This window comes from Aquila chrysaetos, chromosome 24 (assembly GCF_900496995.4).
Source record: "Aquila chrysaetos chrysaetos chromosome 24, bAquChr1.4, whole genome shotgun sequence".
In the NCBI taxonomy this organism is placed as follows: Eukaryota; Metazoa; Chordata; class Aves; order Accipitriformes; family Accipitridae; genus Aquila; species Aquila chrysaetos.
This window is the reverse complement of record NC_044027.1, coordinates 13,844,691-13,868,797: the sequence shown is the minus strand read 5'-3', so window position 1 is coordinate 13,868,797 and position 24,107 is coordinate 13,844,691. Positions and strand designations below refer to the sequence as shown.

General features: G+C 45.0%; 1 protein-coding gene across 3 annotated transcripts; it reads right to left on the bottom strand.

Moving 5' to 3' along the window:
- Positions 1 to 166: 166 nt before the first annotated feature.
- CIZ1 (CDKN1A interacting zinc finger protein 1) lies at positions 167 to 20,111 on the bottom strand. 3 transcript variants are annotated; one of them, XM_029999370.2, is made up of 16 exons: positions 19,880 to 20,111; positions 19,416 to 19,549; positions 17,208 to 17,323; positions 14,564 to 14,730; positions 13,387 to 13,522; positions 12,412 to 12,472; positions 9,490 to 9,569; positions 9,041 to 9,120; positions 7,806 to 7,988; positions 7,329 to 7,459; positions 6,827 to 6,911; positions 6,104 to 6,217; positions 5,581 to 5,760; positions 4,849 to 4,918; positions 3,640 to 3,761; positions 167 to 916 (listed from the first exon to the last, which is right to left on the bottom strand). In XM_029999370.2, the coding sequence occupies exons 2-16, from the start codon at positions 19,520 to 19,522 to the stop codon at positions 311 to 313; spliced, it is 2,238 nt and encodes a 745-aa protein (XP_029855230.1). In that variant the 5' UTR covers positions 19,523 to 19,549; positions 19,880 to 20,111; the 3' UTR covers positions 167 to 310. The 3 variants fall into 3 exon arrangements, with proteins under 3 accessions (XP_029855230.1, XP_029855231.1, XP_029855229.1); XM_029999371.2 differs by lacking the exon at positions 19,880 to 20,111 and having other exon boundaries at positions 167 to 853; positions 19,416 to 19,756; XM_029999369.2 differs by lacking the exon at positions 19,880 to 20,111 and having other exon boundaries at positions 19,416 to 19,754.
- Between the last annotated feature and the right edge of the window lie 3,996 nt (positions 20,112 to 24,107).

The window sequence follows — 24,107 nt, the reverse complement described above, 5'->3', positions numbered from 1 at the left end:
AACTACAAAGAATTCTTAGTGAAACATAAGTTTGCATCCATCTACTTCATGAACTTTGTCCCCTATGGAATCACTTTACCATCTTTCAGGTTCAACAATCCAAGCCTCAGGCTTTCCACATAATTGCTGTATCCCAACTGTGCAAGTAATAACCAACACCATCCTGTATTAGACACGCTAAAGCCAGGCTTATTTTATTCTTAAAATAAAAACAGCAGTAAAGTTGAAGGGTTTTGCTCTATTAAAAGACTCAGAAAATAAACATTTCCAGCAAATATCGTATGTAAAGGACTCTCCCTTTAAGGCCACTCTATCTGGGTTTGCGCCTCGTAGAGCGTCTGCACCCAGCAGAGGTAAGACCGGCTGTCTCACCTTTGGCTAGGGAGGAAGGCTCTGCTGCTGCCTCCTGGCCTGTCTTTGCTGCCTCATTCTGTCCTAAACCCCCTCCGCTCCCTGGATCCTGGCAGTCATTTGTGCCTTCCTTTTGCCTGGCTGCATTGGCTTCCTCCTCCTTACACACAATGTGTCCCAACAACTCCCCTACAGTGCGGTTCTCTTCAGGGAGTGGGCAATCGGCACTAGTGGTAGCAGACTTGCTCTCTTCCTGTAGATTTTCTTCTTCTGCAACCATGATTCCACATACATCATCAGTCACGCTGGCTAGGCTTTTGCCCTCTGCTACAGAGGTGGCCAGCTCACCCTTACCCTCTGGAGGCGTCAAAGCTTGTTCTTGCAGGGCTGACAGCTCTGTACCCTCCTTGTCTATCCCATGATCATCATTCACCTTCTTGCTGGTATCTGCTGTTGTAGCAGGAGGCTGTTTCGGATCATCCAGCAATTGGGAGCTGGAGCCCTGGGAATGCAAAGGAGCCTCGGGGTAGGCAGCTGTGGCACGATGCCTTGCTGCCTTGTATCTCTGCAAATACAAACAAACCAACATGAGAGACAAGCCCAGCTGAGCTACTGTCACTGCAGCAAGTAGCAGCTGGTCCAGGAAAACCTGTACAAAAACAGTGGTGAGTGGCAGCTAGAATCTGCAGGGGCACGACTTGTCTCAGCAGCTCTCCTGGCCTGGCTGCTGAGGCTCTCAAGCAGAGAAGGGTCAGCTCCTGTGAGGAAAAGTGGTGATATTAAAACCTGAAGTCCCTCTCGCATTACTTAATGCTGAGCGAGTGCATGGCAGACCTGTGGCTCCTGAGACAAAAATCATGTTTTGGCAACTGTTAATCTCAGTCAGACTCAGGACTTTGTAGATGTAACAGTGCAGGTGACAGCTCTTGCTTCAGCTGCTGCCAGGACATAACTCTGGACATGTACCCTGGATACATGAGGCTATGCACTGCCCTCAGCTACAGAGGTGTGATTTAATGTTTATCAGCCAAAGCAAGACTTAAGTTGAAAGCTTAAGATTTTTTCACTGTGTTGATACAATCTGTGCAGTCAGTGAAACTGTTGACAGGAACACTTGTTACAAGGTGCTGAGGTTCTCTACAGAATAAAGGTAAGCATATCATCAATAAAATTACTCATTTGCACTTGCTATCACAATGAACCAGTAGAGGTCTGTAAAGAGATTAAAATGGCTACTAGCCATTTTCAAGACTGGATTTCAGAAAAACAGCAACTCTGTATAGCTATCTAACATGCAGTAGGAATCTGGTCTTCAAGACCTGGACAGAGCATGAGCTAAAGGAGTAAAACAAAGCTCCCTCTTTTCCATAGCAGTTCCCTCCACAATCAACTCACTTTCAGCTTTCTGCTAAAGGGTCCCTTGAACTGGCTCTAGCATTAGACCTTATAATTTAAGGAAATTATTTCGAGCGCACTGGCTTTCACCACTGCCTTAAGCAGTGCTACTGTAGTCTGCAACATGGAATTACAGCACATCAGATGGGCAGCTTTACATTATAATTCAGTTTATCATTGCAGGCTTGTTCTTTCTCTGTCCTCAAATAGTGGAACATGCACAATATCATAATGCACTGGAACTAGATCAGTCAAGTCATAATGTTGTACCCAAACTAAACCAGGTGCAAGCATGCCAATTTGTTTTCAGAGTGATTCTGTGAACTGCCTCACCAGCAGACAATTCTCTGCTTTGAAACCCTCTGCTGAGCTACTCTGACGAGAGTGCCCCAGAAACTGGCAATGATTTAACTCAGACTGTGACAACCCCAATGCACCTAGGCAGCCAAGAATAATAGTCATCTGGCTGCAGATATTTAAGGTTGGACTGTTGTCATAAATAATCCCCTCAGATTGCTCCAGCATCTATTTGAAGAGCATCTGATTTCAGCTCTAAGCAGGCCAAAAGGGAGGCATACACACTGCTGCTGCGGTTTCACTCTAAGCTGATCTAAAATAAGCCAGGGAAACTGCAAGGCCGATTCCTTCATTCCTGAAATGACTAGCTGCAGGAGTGGGAGAGGATGAGCAACCATGAAGGAACAGCTGTGGTCTTCTGCTACTTGCCATTCCAAATCCACTGCTCTAAGTGCTGGCTTCTGCAGCACCCCACCCCTTACTGGAGGCAGTGACAGTTGACTAGGAATAGTTAACCTGCCTGAAGACTAGAAGAAAAACATGAAGTTTGGGGAGTTTGGGGGGTGTGTGTGTGGTTGGTTTTCTTTAAACACTATCGAAAGTGGGTAGGGAAGCACAGTGGCTTTTGTTGGAGCAAGTTTTGGGTGCAGGCAGAGGACAAAGTCAGTGTGGGAGCCTCCCTCCTTGCCAGGGTCAGGGAATACCATTCTCCTGCAGAGGCAGGGCCCAGGCAGTGGTCATGGGAGAGGGCAGAGACAGTGCAAGCCCTGCGTACCCACCACAAGGTACTAATCCAGGCCCCTCACCCCCTGGCAAGTCAACAAGGACAGAACAATGGAGGCAGATTCCAGGCCAGCCCAGTAGGAAAAGCTTCTAGATACGAAAGCAGCAAGGGGCAATACGGCTTTCTTTAGGTGGAGCCAGTAAAGCAAAGGAACAGCATCAGTTGGCAGAGCTTTGTGCTAAGGAGTTTCTAGGAAAGGGTAGCAGACAGACAGACAGACTGACTTCCTGTTGCAGGCTGACCCTGGGGACCAAACGGACTCTCACCAGCTTGTAGCTTCCATCACATAAAGAGTCTGTAATGTTAAATTTCCAGATTTCTAAGATGAGTATCTGATTTTACCAGGCCCCTTCATGGATGAATCACACCCACAATTTTGGCTAAAGGAGCTGTTCCTGCAGTATCGCATGAAAAGATGCAAATGTACCAGCTTTCTTTAAAAGGAACAGCTTCTGCCTCTTGTTCTTTCCCCATCTTGACCCATGAGTAATCTGTCTAACAGAGAAGAGGCCTAGACTGAAGAACAGACTCCACAGGTTCAGCAAACAGAGCAGACACTCTGAGGAAGATTTCCAGCCAGAAATGGGCAACAAGATGACAGCAGCAGTAGCTGGGAAGCAGGACTGGACTGGTTTTAGATCTACAGGGGTGATGGGAGACAAACACAAAGCACACCAGGAGAAAGCTATGGCACAGTGGACACCAAGGATGATGGAAATGAACTGAAGACAAGACAGCTAACGTGGTGGATTTGCTGAAGACACGCATGGGGGTAACAAATGCCAGGCCATGCAATCGCCAAAGGGTCTAACCTGAAAGTTCTCAAAATGCATCAGGGACTTGCAGTGTGCGAGCCGGGCAGCAGAGTCGCTATGGTAGAATTTGTGACACAGCCTGCAGAGGTAACCTGCGACGGGGACCAGAAAATCCAGGCCTGCGAAACGGGAGGGGAAGGGAAATCACAGATCACATTGAATGGAACTCAAATAATGAAAGCATGTTAAAAGGGAAGGGGAAGGGAAGGAGAAAAAGAAAAGTGGAAAGCTTTGCCTCTGTTAATCAGGGATTTGCAAGATGACTTGCTGAATATCTCATCTTACCATGGAATGGCTGTGTGGTTGATATTCAGAGAGAAATCTGGCTGCCAGAGCAAAGAAACTACACAGAGCATTAAGGGGGGAAAAAAAGGAAAAAAGAATACAATGGAAAACTACAGAGAACATGTGATCTAATGTAATGGGATCAAACCAAGCAGAAGACAGCAGGCGCGCAAGAGGAACACGCAGAGAACATTCACAGCATGAATCATTATTCCATCTGCCACACGATACTGGAAGGTTACAGCGATATGGAAGATTGGTGTAAACAGAGCTCTCCTTGGGCACAAAACAGCCTCTGCAGAGCTGCCCTCCTCAGAACACGAGGGGCCGTTTGAGGTTTGAAGTCAGAATCGCTTATAGGGTGGGGACCCAAGACAGCCATCTGGAGGCAACACTGCCCACCAGTCCAGCAACATGTCTGAATAACCACTAGGTAGAGCGTGGGGGTTCTGAAGTGGAGGAAACATGCACAGTTTGGGCTCTGACAGAGAGTTCGATACTGTCAGTACTGCTCAGTATCTCTATACAAGCTGCATTTCCGTGGGAAAGCATTCTAATCAATATGCTTTCAGGGTCCATCTTTCCAGAGCATCCCTCATTTGCTACCTACTTTATTCAGTACTCCTGCCCTACTTGTTCACTTCCTACCTTAGTAAGGTATCTGGCTCTCATCCTTTCTTCTTGAAAGCAAAAGGCAGCTCACAAATATCAATCACATCCTTATGTTTTATCACACAGTAATAAAGCAACGTTTGGCCCTTTCTCCAGGCAGCAGTGACCTGCACCAGTCTGATGCAGATGCTGGAGCACCATGGCCCAGTAAGTCGTTACAGCAGTAGGTAGAGACCATCCTCTCTTACAGATACAGCATGTGGCCAGAGAAGGCTCTGTGGACCTTTGTGCTTAACTCTGCTTGCTTACCATAGGCTGTGTCTGGACAATACTTCTCGCTTCCTTCGTAATCCTCCAAAGACACTTCCTTCAGCCCAGTCTGGAAACCAAAAGAAAATTAGTGCCTACTGTATCTATGCCAATTCCCTTCCTGGGCTCTTACATTTTTCTAGTAAGCTTGGGAGCAAAACAGAGGATTCACATACCAGAGATGGATTTGCACAGCATCTGGTTAGGGCCAGACACAAAACCTAATGTCAGCAGGCCACTTCATTACAAGGGTTAAAAACAACCCTTGCACTCCAAGCCTGAAGTAGCTTAGCCGTGTACCTCCTTCTTGGTAACTGCTCTCTACTGGGAAAATATTTATCAAGATAAACCTCCACACATATGTTTGCTATGAGACCAAGCTACTGCAGGGCTATTCAAAGAGACTATGTCAATATCTTTGTCAGAAATTCTTTCCCTTGAAAAAAACATTGCTTATGCTCCTCAACAACAACATAACATTTGAAGACACCAGTAGGAGCTGTACAGCACAGCAGAAACACCCTGCTGCATCCCAAACATAGTGCCTCCTTCTCTTTTGCATTGCCCTGTGCTCTGGAAGAACTCCAGAGCCCTCACCCTCCTGCTGTGGGGTGCAAGGAAGGTTGACTGGACTTTTGAAACCCTGAGCTCAACCAGCCAAGACCAACTAAGTCACAGGATCCCACAGCAGATTCTCAGACAGGTCACCCTTTCTCCTTTTGCATGGCATACCTGCTTGGCAGCAGAATCCTCATTCTCTATCAGCACTACATCAAGGTCTTCCTCCTCACCAGCTCCCCCCTCCTCCTCCTCCTCTTCATCATCATCATCTTCAAAACAGCCAACAGCATCCACTGTGATCAACTCCTCTGAATCTTCTGGGCTGCCCAACTCCTTCTCTCCTAGCCTCACCTGTCAGGTACAGAAAAGAAAGATCAGATCAACTTTGCACTCTCCATTTAACCAAGGAAGACCCCAAACTCTGAACAGACTACATTTGACAAGTAGAAGGGACTGCAAGAGAGGCACAAAGCTGTCTCACTTCTAGACACATCTAACTCCTTGCCCCTTTTTTTCACTCAATTTCTTTAAGGTCTAACAACTGAAGTCCAGCAAAGATGAAAAAATGAAAACAGGTTGGAAGAACTGCATGTCTTCCTTTCATCCCTGCAATAGTCAGGGAAGCAGAAAGTTAACCTGCTCCACAGTGTAGCTGTCTCCAGTCCTGCGCAGCTCTCCACTCAGGCAGTATTACCTCTTTGGCTTTCTGTTTGTGCTCAGGGGACTTCATATGCTCCACGAACTTGCGAGGGGTCTTGAAGTGGCGGCTGCAGACAGTGCAGAAAGGACGAAGCGAGCGTTTGGCCAGCTAAGGAAAGAAGGACAATTCAGTAAGTCACAAGAGGTACCATTTCAGAGGAATGCAGATAAATCTTGAATGAAACAAAGTCACAGACTTGCATCTAAAACAGGGAGACCACAAAGAGAGTCTTCTTTTCAGCAGAAAGGACTCCCTAGCTCTTACCTGCCAAAAAGATGGCAAACATGCAGAGCAGAACAAATGTGGTTTATAAAAGGTGTTCTGGCACTTCTCCCCTAAGAGCCAATAAATATGATGGCCTGCCTACATTTTAGCTTGAAAATTTACAGACTGCCCACCAATTCCCCCATTCAATTGATTAGGTGAGTATGATAGGCCGTATTTATTGAGAAAAGTCAAGAATTATAAACTAGAGGTGCTTCAGGCCATACTGACACAGCGTGACAACTGGAGGCTCCAACAATGCCAGTGTTCAGAGGCAGGAGGCAGCATGGCAGCGCCCTTAGACAGTGGGGATGTTACTGGCAGAACTTTATGTGCATCTCTCCGCTCCAATCACTTTTCCTTTGCTGTTTGGGGAGCAGGAGATGCTAGACACTTCCACTCAATCACCACGAATGGTCAGTGCAAAGATGAAATCCATGCTATGATTGTTACCTTGTGTTCTTGGGTCCTGCGATGTTTGATTAGATCCCCTGTGAAATGTATCTGACAAGTGTTACACCATCGCTGCTGGGTCTCTCTGAAGTGACAACGGACATATCTGTAAGTCACACCTTTTTACATTCTCCGTGGAATACTGCAGTTTGCAATCTGTTCTCGGCATTGTTTTCCCCAGCATTCCTATATTTACAGGCTCGGATTTATCTTCTCCCCTTCCCAGCCCTTTAGCCCTTGCTTTAGCTCATGCTGACAGAACGGCACCAGTTAAAACAAGCCTCCGACCTGATCTACTGTATTAAAAACTACACAGCAGGTCAAAGTCAACACTGGTATCCTTCAGCAGGAAGACAGTTGCCTGAAGGAGATTAAGGCCCCTGAAACCAAAGGGATTTCGTACCTTACCTAGAACACAGGGGCACCCTGGTGCAGTGAGGAATTTTAGAACCCTTGTAGGTCCACGTTCAGATTGAGTTTTCTGGTGCAGACCAACACTTACCCATCTTTTTCTGCTAGCACCTTCTGCTCCTTCACCATGGGCAGCAGTGAAACAAAACAAACATTGCTCATGTGCTGAATCTCCCCAAGTCGCTGCTGGTGCTGAATTCCAGCCATGTGGGATTGGAAATTCTGAGAGAGAGGTTAGGAGAAAAAAAAAATTAAATGTATTCAAAATACAGAAAATAATAAGTATGAGCTATGCTTTCCATTCTCTTGACTGCTGTTTAACAATGTATAAAAGCTTAAGAGCATGGCTGCCTGTGCATCCACCCACATTCGCTCTCTAGCAGGTTGCTTGCCAGCTCTTCAGGAGAGCTTTATTTTATCTACATGCTTGTCGTCATTTTTTGTGTTCCTTGTTCCTGAAGCATGAGCCCTTGCTAACAAGTCTCCTGCTGCACCTCCCCGTGGCAGCCAGCCATCTAATTCACTTCTCCTGACCACTCATATCCCAGTCAGACCTGTGGATTTTTACCTGCTGACTGCAGCAGTTGGTCTTGCAGATATAACAGTAGAATTTAAGGACTGATTCAGGGTTGGGATCAGCTGTGCCCACCTCACAGGTCCAGTGCCCTGGTTTCAGAGCTGTTGTACTGATAGCTCTGCTCTCACTGCTCTGCTGGATAGTCACTTTCAGCGAACCTCCAGAGCTCAACACCTGCCAAAAGAAGGAGTCAAGATTAAGTTCAATCTCTCAGTAGAAGACACTAAAAATTACACCTGCTTTTTGTATGTGACCTAGGCTCTCTACCACTTAAGAAAATGCATTTAAGCTTGAATCCACAGGAGGCTGATCAGAAAGACTCGTACACACTCTTTCTCCCAACACTGCTAAATCAGTGATCCCCATGTCATAGCACCAGGCCTATTAGTACAGATGGTTGTTTCTACAGGCTCTGTAGACACCGTATGATCCAGTCTCTGGATACTGGAGCAACAAACAATGTGTTGGTAAGGAACACAATCAGCTCACATTTCTCCACTGCAGAACTAAAGGCAACTCAGCACCACACCTGATGGAGTAAGGAACTCAAACAACGCCAGAATGATACACTTGATCATGTCAACAAATGCCTCCAATTATGGAAGACTATCAAGCCTGATTCACACCATGGGTTAAATCTTTGCTTATGGATTTACACAGCATAAGATCCTGCTTTAACATCTAGCATGTGAACAAGGTATTTCATGCAAAAGACTCTCAGGTTGCTGGCTTCACCTGTGTCTCATTTTTGCAAGCTGCCTTTCAAAAGCACAGACTCCCACTATCTGCTCATGCCTGCTGTGATGGCAAGTGCCACAGCAGCTGCATCTTTACTGCCATCACCTCAATTTTTTTACATCTGCTCTTCAGCAACATAAAGGATGTATTTAGCTATGGCCCTCAATACATATATTTTTCAGTGGCTCTTTCGATTCAACTTTCTGTCTTTCCAGATGAATACTGAAATCTTAATGAACCCCAGCATCCACAAACAGCCACCAGTAGGTAAGGTGCAGGCTAGCAGAAGTACAAAAGCAGCAAGTCAGAGCAGACTGCGCATTAATTGCAGACATATTATGCCTTATTGCCAGGGACAACAGCTTACAGCAGGAGACAGAGCTCCAGACGTGGGTGCCATCTGGTTCCCAGTGGCAACGGGCTTCTCCGGGATGGAGGGGGAGGTTGTATGTTCTGCACCACCCCTGCATGGAGCGGTGTCTACTCACCTCAGGAGCCTTTGGTTCCTCAGAGAACTTCCTCTCTTTAGAGAGATCTTCAGCTGTGTACTCCTTTGCACTGTCTGGACCTAGGAAGAGGGAGTCCTTTTAGCTGCCTTAAATCAAAATAGCAATGACAGAAAAAACAAAGCAGCAGTTGAATGAAGTCGGGGAGCTTTCCTCACAGTGCTGTCGGCCATAAGCCCAGTTCACAAATCTTTCTCCAAAGAAATCCTTATTAAAGAGGGAAACTTCCCATTCTTTGCATTTGGTAGGCAATAGGTTTTAGGGGATTATGTTTGGAATTGGTTCTTGTATTTTGTCCTCCTTTCCCCATCCTGTATGACTGGAGGAAGGACATTTCTGATTAAGCCCACAGGATCTACAGATGCTGATCTATAGGTGCAGTTCCAGCAAGGAGTGCCCAGAAGTACAAATCACAGTGCTCAGCAACTCACCATCAGCTTGGACACAGGTGCTTGACTCCCCTACTTCCTTGATGTCTGTGGCATCCTCTAATGCGGACTCCTCGGTCACACTTCAAGGGTATCAAGAAAATAACCTTATTTGGCATGTTACAGACAAAGAGATTCAGAAGACACACCAAGGCACAGGCTGGGGTCTAAACTACCACACTCTCTATGAAACCCCCACACCAATAAGCTAATGGAAGTGGCATTTCAGGCAAGGATTCGGCAGAAATAAATTAAAACAATGAAGAGTGGGCATTCTAGAACAGATTCAGAAACAGCAGCCAAATAATCTGGACAAGAAGGTTACAACCAATTTTTTGGTTCACTGCCCTCTCCCGCAAGAGGCCTGCAGGGAGTAAGGACAGGAAATATTCTTGGTAAGAGCTCTGAGCGCTCACTCCTGTCTTCATTGGTGACCTGCAGGGAAACTGCAATACCCGGACAGTGCTCCAGGCTGCTCTGTGCATGAGGGAACAGAGACCTGTCAGAACTGAATGGGTTCTCAATGGTGTCTTAGAGGGTTTTCATCATAACTGCCTGTTCTATTCGTACCAGTCGTGTTTTGTTCCAGAGTCCCTACAGTTCTGCTTGTGGGGGAAGTGGAACTGTACAAGATGCAAATCAAAGGGACTTTGCTGGGTTTTATTTGGTACTGGCGATCTGCTAAGGAGAAAAAAAAGATCCTGAGGGGACTGCTGAGAATAAACGGTTGACTTCCAGAAGGCACAAAGTGTACTTTACAATATCTTTCTCCAGCCCCTATTTTTCTACCAGGGCTAACACTTTTCGCCATGGCTTGAGTGTCTTCTCTCTCAGGCTGACTCGATATCCCACCCGCTGGTGTCCTTCTGCCAACGGGGAGCAGCACATTCTACACAAGCAAGAACGCAGACTGTGCAGGTACTGCATCCAGTGATCCAAACACACATGCATCGCATAATTTATCAGATTGATAAGTGATAATGTAACTGGGTTACATGGCTATAAATATGCAGCAGGGCTTGGGCAGTGCAAACACGAAGAAAACAAGAGTGGCTGGCATTAACATTATTTGTCAAGTGCTGCCAGCAGGCTCAACACTATACCACACACAGATGGTGACAGCACTCCGGGGCAAGGGTTTGCAGTCTAAACTGCAAATCTAAGGAGCAATCTAGGGAAGCAAAAGCCATCACAAGCATGATCTAAGGACGAAATGCTATTATATGGATACTTGTCAGGCCATGCTAGAAGAAGTGGGTGTTCAAGGAGGATTTGAAGATGATGAGTGCTTTCTGCACTGGAATGAGGATGTTGTTCCAGGCATACAGATGGTACATAGGAGAAAAGGCAGAAGTGGGAAAAACCTGAAATGAAGGAGGAGGCTGGTATTCCTGGCCAAAGGGAAATGGAACAACGAAGCATGAAACAGAAGTTTGTGACATGGATGGGGGGAATGCCCTTATTTGTGAAGGGCAATATGAGAACAGTAAACTTTTTTTTTCAGAGATCCATCATCTGTTCATTGGAAGTAAACATAAACACTTCAAAAAAAGCTAAGGTATGATCTATTCTAAGTAAATACCAGCCACAATATATGCACAAATCCAGCAGTCCCTAACTAGTGCTTAGGGAAGGATTTTCCTAATAGCAGGCTTGCTGCAGTGAGATCTGTCATTCCTCAGACTTGATTCTTTTTTCAATGTATGTAACAGGACTTTGATTAATACCCTACTAAATATTAATGTAATTAAAATTAAATTAGCTTTGACAAACAGATTAACAAAGCATACGCTCAAATGCATTCGCTTTAGCTTTAATTGAATTTATTCACTTTCTTACTAATCAGAGTCCATAATTCACAATAGTCCCTGCTCACATAATATTTATCACTCTGTAATGTTTTACATGATCAAGGTAATATTCAAACATCAAAGTAATCCTGGAATATTCTCCCTAAAGCTAGCCATTAATCTCTAATCTACAGATGGGAAACAGAGGTGAAGAAACTTGTCTGAAACCACACAGTGAATTGTTAACAGGGAAGATAAGAGGACCCAGGAGTCCTGACTCACAGTCATTAACATATGTTGGAGAATTCTCAAATCAATGCCTCCAGAAATCTGTATTCACTCCCTCCTCTTCTCCCTCCGCACCAGCTAACAGCGACAGTTCTGGGAGAAGTACAGCACCGTGCAGATGGCACCAGGAGCTCCGTGACGTGCCTTCCCACTAGATGGCAATACAGCCTTATCTGTTCCTTCCTGCACCCATCCGGGAGGCAGGGAGTGCCAAGACGGGCCTGCCATGGCCAGCATGCCTGCGCGCTGCGCATCCCTTGCGGATAATAGGATTGCCTTTGTCTATTTTTACCCAACAGACAGGGGTACAGGCAAGACAATCTTCGCAGAAGGGATACAGAACTCAACACTCATGGATACAGGCTTGGATACTAGGGAGTATTGATTCCCTTCCCGTTCTCATTCCTCAAAATAAACTACCCTATCCTACACCTACTGTCACCTAACATATTCCAAGGCTTTTCCTCTCTGCTGATATGTGGCTGTTCATTTCCCTTTTTGACATTTAGGGAAGAAAATTAGAGAAATGTATCAGAATAGAAAATAACCTCTCTGCTTCTTACAAGAATCCTGGCAGGAGAACACATGAGGAAACTCTGTCTTGTTGCACATTTACATGAGCTGCATCTCTTATTTTTCATTCCTGTAGTTGGATAACCCATAGAAGAGACCCCACAACACCCTGGATCTCAGTATCATGAGATCTTCCGAAATGTCCGTGAACATCTGAAGTACCTCCTACATGCTAGGCATCAGGCCAGTACAGTACAGCCCTAATAATTAGAAAATAAAATTAGACAATAATTCTAAACCCAGTAACTATTTCAATATCCCATTCAATAAATACCTCTTCAGTCTTTTTGCTGCAGGCTCAATGTTCAACACAGATTCTGTTGGAGTCCTTGGCTCTGCAGGAACACAGAAGATATCTCCTTAGCAAAGCAGACCATGCCACCTTAAGCATGTTCCCTAGCTCAATGGCCAATGGCAATAAAGCTCTGTTAGAGCAAATACTACTATACACTTGCTTCTTCTGAATTTGAGAATTGTAGTGACAAGGTTAGATAATGATCTAAGAGATTTGAGTTTTATTGCAGATGTCACTGTATGAAGTTGTCGTCCAGAAAGAAATCTACGTTTCTGTCTACTAAGTGGGTCTTAGTCCTATACCTAGGTGGCAAGAGCTCAGATCATAGGAACATTAATGTAAGTCAAGGTGGCATATCTATCTGACAGCAACCATTTAATCAGGTAATTTTCACCACTGCATATACACTGGTCACAACTTCATCATATGCCTCCATTTTTAGATTAGGCACTCTTCAGTCAGAAATAACATTCCCACATCTGTATCGTATCCGACACTGTAAGAGGTTCAGTGCCAGCAGTTTCTGTTCTGACAACTGGACTACAAGTACTCTTTCAACTCATCTTTTCCTTAGCATATTGCTTGCAACTGGTTCTGCTTCATGTGTTTGACTCCATGAGATGTTGAGTTCAGCATGGGTAAGGCAATGTGGAAGCCTTAATTTCAAACCAGTTTTCTTTTTTTTCCCCCATCTTAAATGGGGCTCACTGTCAAAGTGACTTCTGAGAGGCTTCCATGCCAGAGATACAGAGCTAGCTTATAAAAACCAAAAATATCCAGGTAAAAAGGATATATAAAGCACATAGCAGAGGGCTATCAGAGGCAGTTTAAGTATTTACAACTAGCAAGAAATGTAGCTGGTTAAGACTAAAGTCATCTCCAGTCTTTGCTGCAGGAATAGCCAAGAGAATTTTATAATGACTAGCATTTCTTTCACTACAGGCCCCCCCTTACCTGTGGATGGTGAGGAATTGTTCTGCTCTGACCCTGCTTGCACTCCCTCTGGGATTTCCATTTTCTCATCACCTTGTGTCTGAGATGAAGAACCAGGATCTAGTTCCCGCTTCCTGTCAGGGACCCTCTGGAAGTCCTGCAATGGGCAGAGAGTCACTGCCAGCTCTTGGTCCTTCCTTAAACCCAACACACTGCCCAAAGCACCAGTGTTTTACTGTGGGGCAGAAACAGGAATTCCAGCAAACAGTAATGGAAAGGACTAGATGGTTTACAATGGACCACCTTGCTTCAAGTTTATATCATTAAACAAAGCAATGCACTTTAATTCCACAGGCAGCCCATGATATTTCTCCAGTGCTTTAAGTAGCAGCTGTAGGAGACCAAGCTGCTTGCAGAGAGTAGGGTCACTTTAGAGGGACTCTGGCAAGAGTGCACGGGCAGGTAAAAAGAATAGTCCAAAATAATCCCCCTTCCTTTCAACTCTGGAGAAACTACAGTCCAAGAGTGGAAGTCTACCTTATCCACCACATCTTTTTGACAGAATGGGACCAAATATGCAAAAGCTAATCTAAGAGGAGGGAAGTACCAGTCGATTAATCCAAGAACCATTTCCAGGATACAGAAGTCGTCTTAATGGTGGAAAGTGAGAAAGGTTTTTTTACCAAAAAAAATTGTAGATTTTACAAAATCCACAAGAACAAATATGATCCTGATCTTCAAAAAAGAGAAAACAGCCCAAAGCGGCAGAGTGACATGTAATTGGTAGGAGCAAGTCATTTGGGAACAACAAACTGCTTTGGAAGGCTAATGGGGCAGAACTCTGGCCTCTGTGAAGAGCAAAGCACTCAGCCAGGATTTCTTCTATTATAATTACTTTGAAGCTGGTACTTCTAAAGGCTCCTTTTATATCTTAGGTTTAAACAGTTCTGCTAAGAGGAATTCTCTCTCTTGGGCAAGAAGTGACAAGAAACGTTTGCATCATAAATGTAAATATGGACCACAAGAACCTTAGGGATAGACTTATTCCTGCATTTCTGGGTCAGCAGCATGGTGCAAAATGTAGTTTTCACTGTAAGGCTCGCTCTCTTCTCTTTTGTTCTCCACCTATGATACAGTCAACTGCTGCAAGTGCAAAAGGAGCACAAAGCCCCCAAACAGTTGGAAACTACAAGCCCACCTTGCGAAAGGTCCGGTTCTGCCGCTGGAAGGGAAGGCTGGGGAAGCCCAGCCGAGTCGGCTTTAAGGAGACCCCAACAGGTGGTGGCCCCAGGAGGGAATGTCTTGTAGCCTGAGGGAAAAACTGCTGCAATGCTGGAGCTGTCATGTTAAATCCACGCAGGTTTCCTACAAATGCAAACACACAGCATATCACCACCTGCAGCATGCAAAGGAGAGAGAAAATCTTCCACCTGTATGAGCAGCAGGTAGAGAGGGGAAGGGCTCGTCCACGCAAGACCCTGTACTTTACTGGGCACTGTATGGGTGCTCTATGCTCTACCCTCTTCAGCCCCCACAGAACAATTTGATGTGATATGTATCAGGCTATTTAATTATAGTTGTCACTGCAGGCTAAGATCATTAGAGCAATTATTTGATCTGAGCACACTAGTGCTTGTGTTTGCAACAAACAAGGTCTCGTTTTACAAAAATTCTCTGTAAAAAAGGAAAATTCATCCCACGTTTGTGCAGCTGGCAGCTCACACCATAGTAGGGATGCTATTTAACACAAGCCAGTAACAACGTTTCATGTAAAACAACACTGGACCTTTCTAACAAGAGATTCCACAGTCCTCTCTGCCACCTGGTTGTCATGCAAGCTCAACATGTCAACCTAAACTCTGACACTTGAGACTCTGCCATTTCCAATTATAATGCTCTGCTTTCTGAACAGTTCTTTTCAGCATCCACAGACTATTAACTAAGACTCAATAATTTCTTACGAAGGCAGTCCTTGCTATCCCCATTTCAGGGGTGAGGGAATGGAAGTACACAGATGCCTCAGCTACACCCTCAGAAGCTGTCCAGGATTCTGGGAACCTGGACTTGTATTGCAATTTTTTATTTCTCACTTGAATTAGTGCATACTCTGGCTTTTTAGAAGCTGTCAAAACAGGGCAGAGAAGTTTGGAGACAGATACCCAAAATCTGAAAAAACAAGCTACACTGTTTAAAGCCTGCAACACCATAGGAAGTACTACGCCATGTTTGTCTTCAAAAGTAATCTAATCTCTTATTACTTACCATAAATAATCTCTCACTGTAAAAAGATGTAACTGTATTAAAAAAGTCTATAAAGCAAGAAATCATCTCCTGCTCTTGGTTTAGTACCTTTAAAGAACCGCACATCCATTTCAACTTGAAGTATTTATTTTTAACTATTCCCATTGCTGAAGCCACATACAGTCAATTAATTATTTATGCTGATGCTTCCCAGGTACAGAAATACTACAGCATCAGATGTTCTTACATGTAACCCAAACCCGAATGACCAAAAAATTTCAGATTCCTAAGAAGGGCTACACTGGACATTGCAACCATATTACATGTTACTGGTGGCTAACTGGTGTAGATTATTGAAAGAGAAGCTGCAACTCAACTCAGCCCGTAGAGGTGAAAAGAAGATGAACAATGCTAAGACAAAGTGCATGTAGAGTGTTTATTAACATACCTTATCCTGCTCTTGTATCTAATTTGCCTCAGGTCCTTGGCATACTCTTTAAACACAACTTCTCAATAAGAGATTTCACCTTAGGGAAAAGGTCAGCCCACGCTAACATCAAATGTATCTGAAAGGAGTATGGCTGACTAAAGTGGAGTCAGACTTTTTTCCTGACACAAATATATACACCAATCTTCAGAGCATGGGTTGTCCTTTTTCACTGACAGTTTCTCTACAACCTGAGAGAGATCTGTAGAGAGCCACTGGAGTCACTAGAGAGCCTTCTCGTTAAATGGGCAAGAGAGAACAAAAGGAGTTAACGACATGCAGAATAAATCTATTGTCTTCACATCTGGGCATGATTCACAGGCAAGACAAAAACTGCAGGCATTAATCTAAACTAGGCACTTTAAAACTATCCCAGGTACTGATTTTCTGTGTTGAAAAGAGCTGTCAGGTTAAGACACAAGCAAAAATAAAAACAGCTTTATTCCTAGTATCTTTATGTTAGCAATGCTATTATTAAGGCGGCTTCATAAATTTGTTTTGAAAACATCACATCTGGCAAAAAAAATCCACTTGTGGAAACACAGCGATGGAAGAACAGCAATTTTATCTACCACACAAATGACAGTCATTTCAGGGAATCGAAATTTTGCAGGACAATTGAACCTGAACCATTTTCCACCACAATATACTTTATTTGTTTGTACTGCACTAAGTTTAGACAAAGACAAGCATCTACTGCAAACCAGGTTAGCATGTATGTAACAGACAATTAAATAAATTGTTTTAACCTTCCAACCAAGAAAGACGAACAAATAATAAAAATCTAAGTATTTTATCTAAATATATTGATGAAAAAATATTCGCTCCACCAAGTCTTAGAGGGAAGGCATGTATTTCGTATCTAACCTGATACCTTCTAGTGCTATTCCTGGTTGTGAACAGTTGGGCACACGGGATTTTCAACAACTGAAGAACCTCTGTGATGTGCACTATGGACAAATTTGAAGAGAAAAAAAAAAAAAAAAGACGACAAACAGAACTACCAAATACAAGGACTGCAATGGTTCAGCAAGAAATAGCCATACTATGGTTTCAGTCCATGAAGGATGATTAAATAACTCCAATAAGTAAGCGTCTCCCATAACGACAGTACCTTGCATCTGCTGCATGAGTAAGGCCCGCTGAAGCATAGGATTGGCATTGAGCAGCGATGGTTGATTTGTTGCCCGTAAGCTCAGCATCTGTTGCTGTTGCGGTGGTGGCAAACCCCTGGAAAAGGTGGCATTAATCATAAGAACCCAATAAAAACTGTACCCTTCAATTCCAGGCACCTAACAAGTACAAAACGGAGGAGCAAAGGACAGACAAAATGCTGATATACATGCATGAAAAGATACCATACACCGGCACTGTATCCTCTTTCTTCCACTCTCCTGGAATTTCCAAAGCTGACAGATTGTCTATCAAGGAATTTGAGGTCAGAGAGAACTCCTTAGCACCAAGCCCACATAAAGCCTGTCAAGCAGCATAAAAAAAGCCCAGGAGCTGACTGCAGTTCTACAGAATTATGCAGCAGCTCGTCAGTAGAAACGAGCGATCTAGATCAGCAGCTACATTTAACACAACAAAAAAAAAAAAGTAGTTCTAAAAACCAGGGAGTTTTCTCAGTAGCTTAAAGCACATTTTTCCAAAATCGATGCCTCCCACACGGAGCCAGACAGGTCATAACTGTAAACGGTGCCCCCTAACTGCAAGAACCAGATGGAAAAATAAAGCACGGCCTTCATATTTAAAACACGAGGAGGAAGAAGCGAGCAGAGAACTCTCCACTTCTAAGGAGGGTGGAGCAGACATGAGAGAAAAGTCTGAAGAAACTGACAGGCACTTCTTCAGGCGATTGCAAGGTCAGGCCCACCTCTAAGCACAACTGCTGACACAGCTAAATCTGTCAGGGCTGTAAAGAGGTACAAACATGGATCAAAATATCCATGCTGACAAAAAAAACCCAACCCTTTTAACAGAATATACAGCAGCTCATCTTCACAATAGCTGCTCTAGATTGTTCCAGTCTCAGAGCTGAGATATTGATACCAGAAAAATCATACTTTTAAAGGTGTAAGATGCATCCATGTTAACCAGCAGTCAGCCCCATACTGGCATTTTAAGGGCAGCTTTGTTTACAGTATAAGACATATAATAACGGTAAAAAGATTTAGAGGTGGGAATCTTTCGGTTCTACTAGAAATACGAACATTTACCTCAGAGACATATGCCTTCTAAGTATAAAGTAATCATTATAATTTATTAAATAACAAATTAACTTTCTTCTTAAATTCACATCCCATTGCTTTGAATTTGCAGAGCATAAGGCTTTAAGGATAACAGTAACTGCAAATAAATGCATCATTTCAGAGAATTTGTGTTAGTTCTACAAATGTCAGCTCATCAGGGACAACTGCTCCTATCCAAGACAGTTGTTTTACCTCCTGCATTTTTTAGGAAAACCCCGGTTATCTGCCTTTTTATTTCTGGAAGATGTCATTTGCCTTTTAACAAACAAAACATGATTTTCTCCATCCCCTCCCTGCCCCACAGTGCTCAGTCACATCCTCAGCGCTGGTGCCACTGCAGAAGTAAGTTCAATAATCTCACCCAGAGCCGGGAGACCCAGCCGGAGAAGGAAAATAAATAAATAAGCGAAGTTCAAGCATAAAATAAAGTGTGTCTCTCTCCATGTAGGGCGGCTCCGTTGGGTGGGTACGAGGAGAAGGCGGTTTCCCCCGAGCCCCCTCCTCGCTGCCTCAGCCCGGCGGCCGCCCGGGCCCTCGCCCGCTGTGAGGGGAGACGCTCGGCCCCGGAGCATCCCCTCCGACGGGCTCTGCCCGGGGTCACCCTACGCGCCCTCGGGGACTCGGCGGCGGGAGCGACCCGGCGACCGGAGGGGCATCTCCGGAGCGCCGGGGGAAGAGTTCAACGGCTACGGCAGCAGCCGCCCGCCCGCCCGCCCTCCCCACAGCGGGATGTGCCGCCCGGCCCGGCCTCTCCCGCCCTACAACCCCCCCCTTCCTCAGGCATCGCCCCCCACACACCACCTCCTGCCCCCCGGCCACCCCCCTCCTCCCCAGGCGCCCCTCGAGGCCTCCAGCCCCCCGGCTCTGCCCCGATCGAGGCCTTTGCCCCCCGCGCCCCCGCCCGCCGGCCCCCGCCTCCCTTTGTCGCCTTCCTCGCCGGGGGAGGGCAGGCCCGCAGCCAGCCCCGCCGCGGCTTTCGCGGGGCGAGGAGCGACGGAGGGGAGGGAGGCGAAGGAGAGCGGTCCCCCGGGACAGGCCCGAGATCCCCGGCCTCGCGTAGCGGCGCTTACCGGCCTCCCTGCTGCGCCGGGGGGTGGTGGTGGTGCTGCTGCTGCTGCTGCTGGAGGAGGTGCTGGAGCTGCAGCAGCTGCTGCTGGAACTGCTGCTGGTTGAACATGTCTGGGGAGCCCCGAGCGGGGCGAGCCTGAGACAAAACACGGGAGGGCGAAGGAGGCACCGGCTGCGGGGCTGGCGCCTATCAGCCCAGCAGCCATTGAGCAGGGGAGCCGCCGTCGCCGCTGCCGCCCATTCATTCACTGAGCCGATCCCCCCCTGCCTCCTCCTCCTCCTTCCCCCCGGGGTCATCGCAAGCAGCAGCCTGTGGAGGAGGTTTCCAAACCCCACCTCCCAAAACCCGCTCCCACCCTCCCCTGCCAGCCGAGCCCGCAGCCCGCCCCGCTCCCCCCCGGCGGGGCCGGACCGGGCCGGGCGCCGCGGCCCCTTCCCTTCCCTTCCCCGCCCCGCCGGCACTCACGGCGCAGCCCGCGGCGTTCACCGCTCCCCGCCAGCCGCCTCCATCTTCCCGCCGGGGACAATAACCACCTGCCCGGCCCCGCTCCCCGGCCGAGCCCAGGCAGGAGGCAGCTCCTTCGGCAGGGCTGGAGGACCCGGCCGCCCCCCGCAAGGCTCGGGATCACCCCCGGAGCCTCCTCTCAGGTCGCCCCAGCTTGCGACACCTCCGTTTCTCATCCCCCGCGCAGAGGCAGGAGCGAGGTCCCCTGTCCCTCGAGAGGGCTGGGAGGGGATGGACACCATCTGTCCAGGGCTGGGCAGGGGGAACGGAATAAACGGCTGAAGAGGGGGAGCAGATGGCATCCCACAGCGTGGGTTTTCTGCTCTTTGGGTTTTTTTTGTTTTTTTTAAATAGTCCAGGGGAATCTTTGGTAACCATCTCGCCGAGGAGATGGAAAAAAACCCAGCTCAGCCTCTGGCCATTCGCTGTGGTCACATCTTGGCAAGTCTGCCATGAGAACCTGGAAGAAAACAAATGGGAACTTTTGCAGTATTAGTCTGTGCTGTAGACTGAGATGACTTCTAGCAGGTCCATCCGTTTTGGCTGGGATTTTTTGGTTTTTTTTGGGGGGGGGGGAAGTTTGTAGCAAAACCTTTCCTGCACCACCTCTTTTCTGTAAGTGAATTAATTTTAAGGGTGTTCGGTACACACAGCCTCTGTATGAAAATATTCTGTGACTGTCATTTCTTCTTATACAAAACCTAGCAAGGGTAAAGATGCATTTCTGCTCTTTGCCACTCCAGAGAATCCATCCTGAAATAATTTACTTTATGGTTTATTATTCACGCCAATAAAGACTGCTTGATTCTTTAAGGGCCTGGGAATTGATTTTTTAGCTGAAAGTATTGTAAACTGAACACAGTTACTGGTGATACACAGTTAGCATTAATAATTTTCAATGCAGCAGCGTATGTTGATTTTTCCTTTGGGCCTTTTTATACCATCCTGATTTTACAATAATCAATTTGGAGATGACCATCCATATTAATCAATGACTGGCCATGTTAATGCTCAGAGTCCTTGATCTAGTCACAGCTGCCTGCACACAGAGGAAATGCTCTCCTGTCAAGCATGAAAGCTTACATATCATCCCAGGGAATACATACATGGAGCAGAAAATATACATGGAGTCTTTTTCAAATCATTTTGCATAATTGATCCTCTGCTCCTGTAACCATGCTATTACAGCAGCTACCAGCCGGGCTAGTTTGCAGTGGTGGGGGAGAGGTTAATCTTATGATCCTACAAAGGTCTAGCTAGTCTGTGTATTAGCCAGACATGCAAAAGACAGAATTCAGGTTCTATAAATAAATGTAAATCTGAAATTGATGTCTTCTGTTCTTAATTCTACAAGTAAAGTTCTTGTAAGTATTCTTTGTAACATTTGGAAATCTACACAGCACCATGTTAATGAGCTATGTGAGTAACTAAGTCTACAGGTTTTTTTACTGTTAGATATTATATTCTGATATAGTCTAGAGGCTCCACTCAAAGATTGGGCTTTCTTTTGTGAGGTTGTATATAGAAATTATTAAATAAACAGCCTTTTTGAGTTTATGAACAATAAGTCTACAATTCAGTGCACAGATATACTACTGCGTTGAACACAAACCTGGACATGGATTTAGTCCTGTGCATGCACAATGCAAGTCAGGATTAGGGCTGTGGGAAGTGAAGACACATGCTGCTTTATCAACCTACAATCCAAAGGTTGATCTTCAGAAATGCCTTCATGTGCCAGAGGTAAACATCACACCTACCAGAGGTGGTTTAACTGAATCCAGAAGAGAAGGTTCCAGATTCAGCTAATCACATCGTTCAGTCTGAAAGTCAGAGAGAGATGTAAGGCAACAGTACAGAAAATTGGCTAGGATCCTTTCTTCATTACAGGCAATAAAACAGTGTGTCTTAAGCTGACAGCCAAAGGGTACTTGCTGTCAGTGCCCACTGAGCACTGGTACGCAGACCTTGACCTTCCATCTACTGACAGTTGTTTTTTCCTGCAAGGAACATCTCCCTTTCAATTATTAGCAACTTGCTGTTCAGTGTGCAGTGGTAAATACATGTCATAATGTGAGAATACACGGAACTTTAAAAACATAGTGCTACAATACAGACTACATTATCACTCAATAATAACCTAGGTACCCATTAGGCTCAGGGAGTGGTTACACAAAGATTGTGTCTCATTGACAATGGGAGTGAAGGAAACAGAGTAAGAATTAGCAGTTCAAGGTAAGAAAATGATCCAGAAAGTACCCTGCAATACAAAGACTAACATCAACTGAGTTGTTGGATCATTGCTATAAGGCAACCTGCACTACACCTCTATATGATTAGATCAGGGTTATGAAATTTCTTGGCAGATAAGAAGACAGACCATGTGAATGCTTTTTATTCAGGAGCTGGATTGCATTATATAGCCAAGTTTTTGCTGGGCTATTTGAATTTGTTCCACGTACCAGCTCAGGCGTGCAGATAACTGGGGACTTCTAGTTTCTAGCATGACTGGGCTGTGCAGTTGTATGTTTTAATTTTGGCTTTGATAAAGACTTGGTATGCAACCCTTGGTGAAGCCACATAGCTTTTGAAAATCCAAGTGTTTCTTAGTGCCTATGACAGCATCAAGATACTGTGGTGCCCACAATTTCCTCTGCAATCTGCAAGGATGGTGTTATTACTCATCCATTTCACCAGGATATAAGTAGTTCTCACCATAATATTTTTAAACCTCCCAAACTCCTTGGAGAAAAAGGCACATGGAGTAGTTTGTCCTCCTGCTTTTGGGGCCTATCTGTTGAAAGAATGGGTCAAGTTTCATCAGACCTGCTCTCAACAGCTGATATTAATTACCGGAATTACACTGTTTTCCATGTCTGTTTTATCTGGAGGAAGACTGTATTCACACACGTGAAAGCAGTAGCACACAACATATCAAAGCAAAATGATCTGTGCATTGAGGGATATTTGCACCCACTCTTTGTTCTATTGCTCTAGAAACCTATTCCCGATATTTCTTGATTGGCAGGACAGGCCCAAAGGATATAAACTAAGGTACTGTTTTTATACCTATTTTGCCACATGGCCAATCAGCTTCTATCAATTATTTTCAGTCTCACAAGATAAAATATACTCCAGGAGCTATTTTGTGTCATCTCACTGGATTTAAGAATCACAGAGAACTCAGCTTTGTTGCTCTTAAAATATTAATTTAAACTCACATCCATGTCCAGATCCCTTTCCTAATGGACTATAACATTCAGTTTATTTCTTTTCTTATGTATATTCTGGCTTCTGTGGAGTCACACTAAAGATAAACCTCACCCAGTGTCTCATACACTAGATTTACCTTTTTTTACCTCTTTTTGAGGCATTTGCAGACCAGTTCAGCAAATTTCCTGTTTCAGAACAGAAAAGAAGATGAGGAAGCATTTCACTATGTTATTCTTCAAAGAAAAGCTCTATATTTGAAAATCAAAAATTAAAGGCTGCTTTTCTTTCAGATAGCTTTTCCAACCAATAGGAACACTAGAGAGAAACTTCCTTCTGAGCAACTGATACCACAAGAGATCAATGATGTTACTGTGGTATCACTGCTACTGTAGCACCATTTAAGTACCTATAAAATAGATGCTTAAATTGTTTCTATCTCTATAGGCAGCTTTACATAGTCATGTAAATTTAAGAGGCTAATTTTAATTATGTTTTTAAACTATTTATCAGCTGTATAACGCATTCTATAATGATACAGACAGTGACAATCCTAGCCCTGATTCTTTGTGGAACTTACATTCTAACCTCTGCTTGTAAACATTCAATTTAAATTCTTACCTGTGTTTATAAACATTTTTTAGGAACCCAAAGGACCAGGAGTGTCCACTTCATGACCCACTGTTCTGAACATTCATTCACAGCTCTACCTGCAGTCAACGGAAACAGTTTGCAGATAATTAGGAGAATCGTCAGCTAATTGTATTCCACATTTTTGCCTCTTTTTTCTCTGAGGACTAGATGTGTTATTTTTGCAAGGGCAAGGAATGAGGGACAGAATCCAGCACTCAAGTGTCTATTTCTAATTATGCTAACTAAACTGAGAGTTCTATTTGCATGAGGTGACAAAATCAGTGTACAAAACTGTCATTATGTTGATAGCCATACATAGAAACACACATAGTTATGCCCACATGCA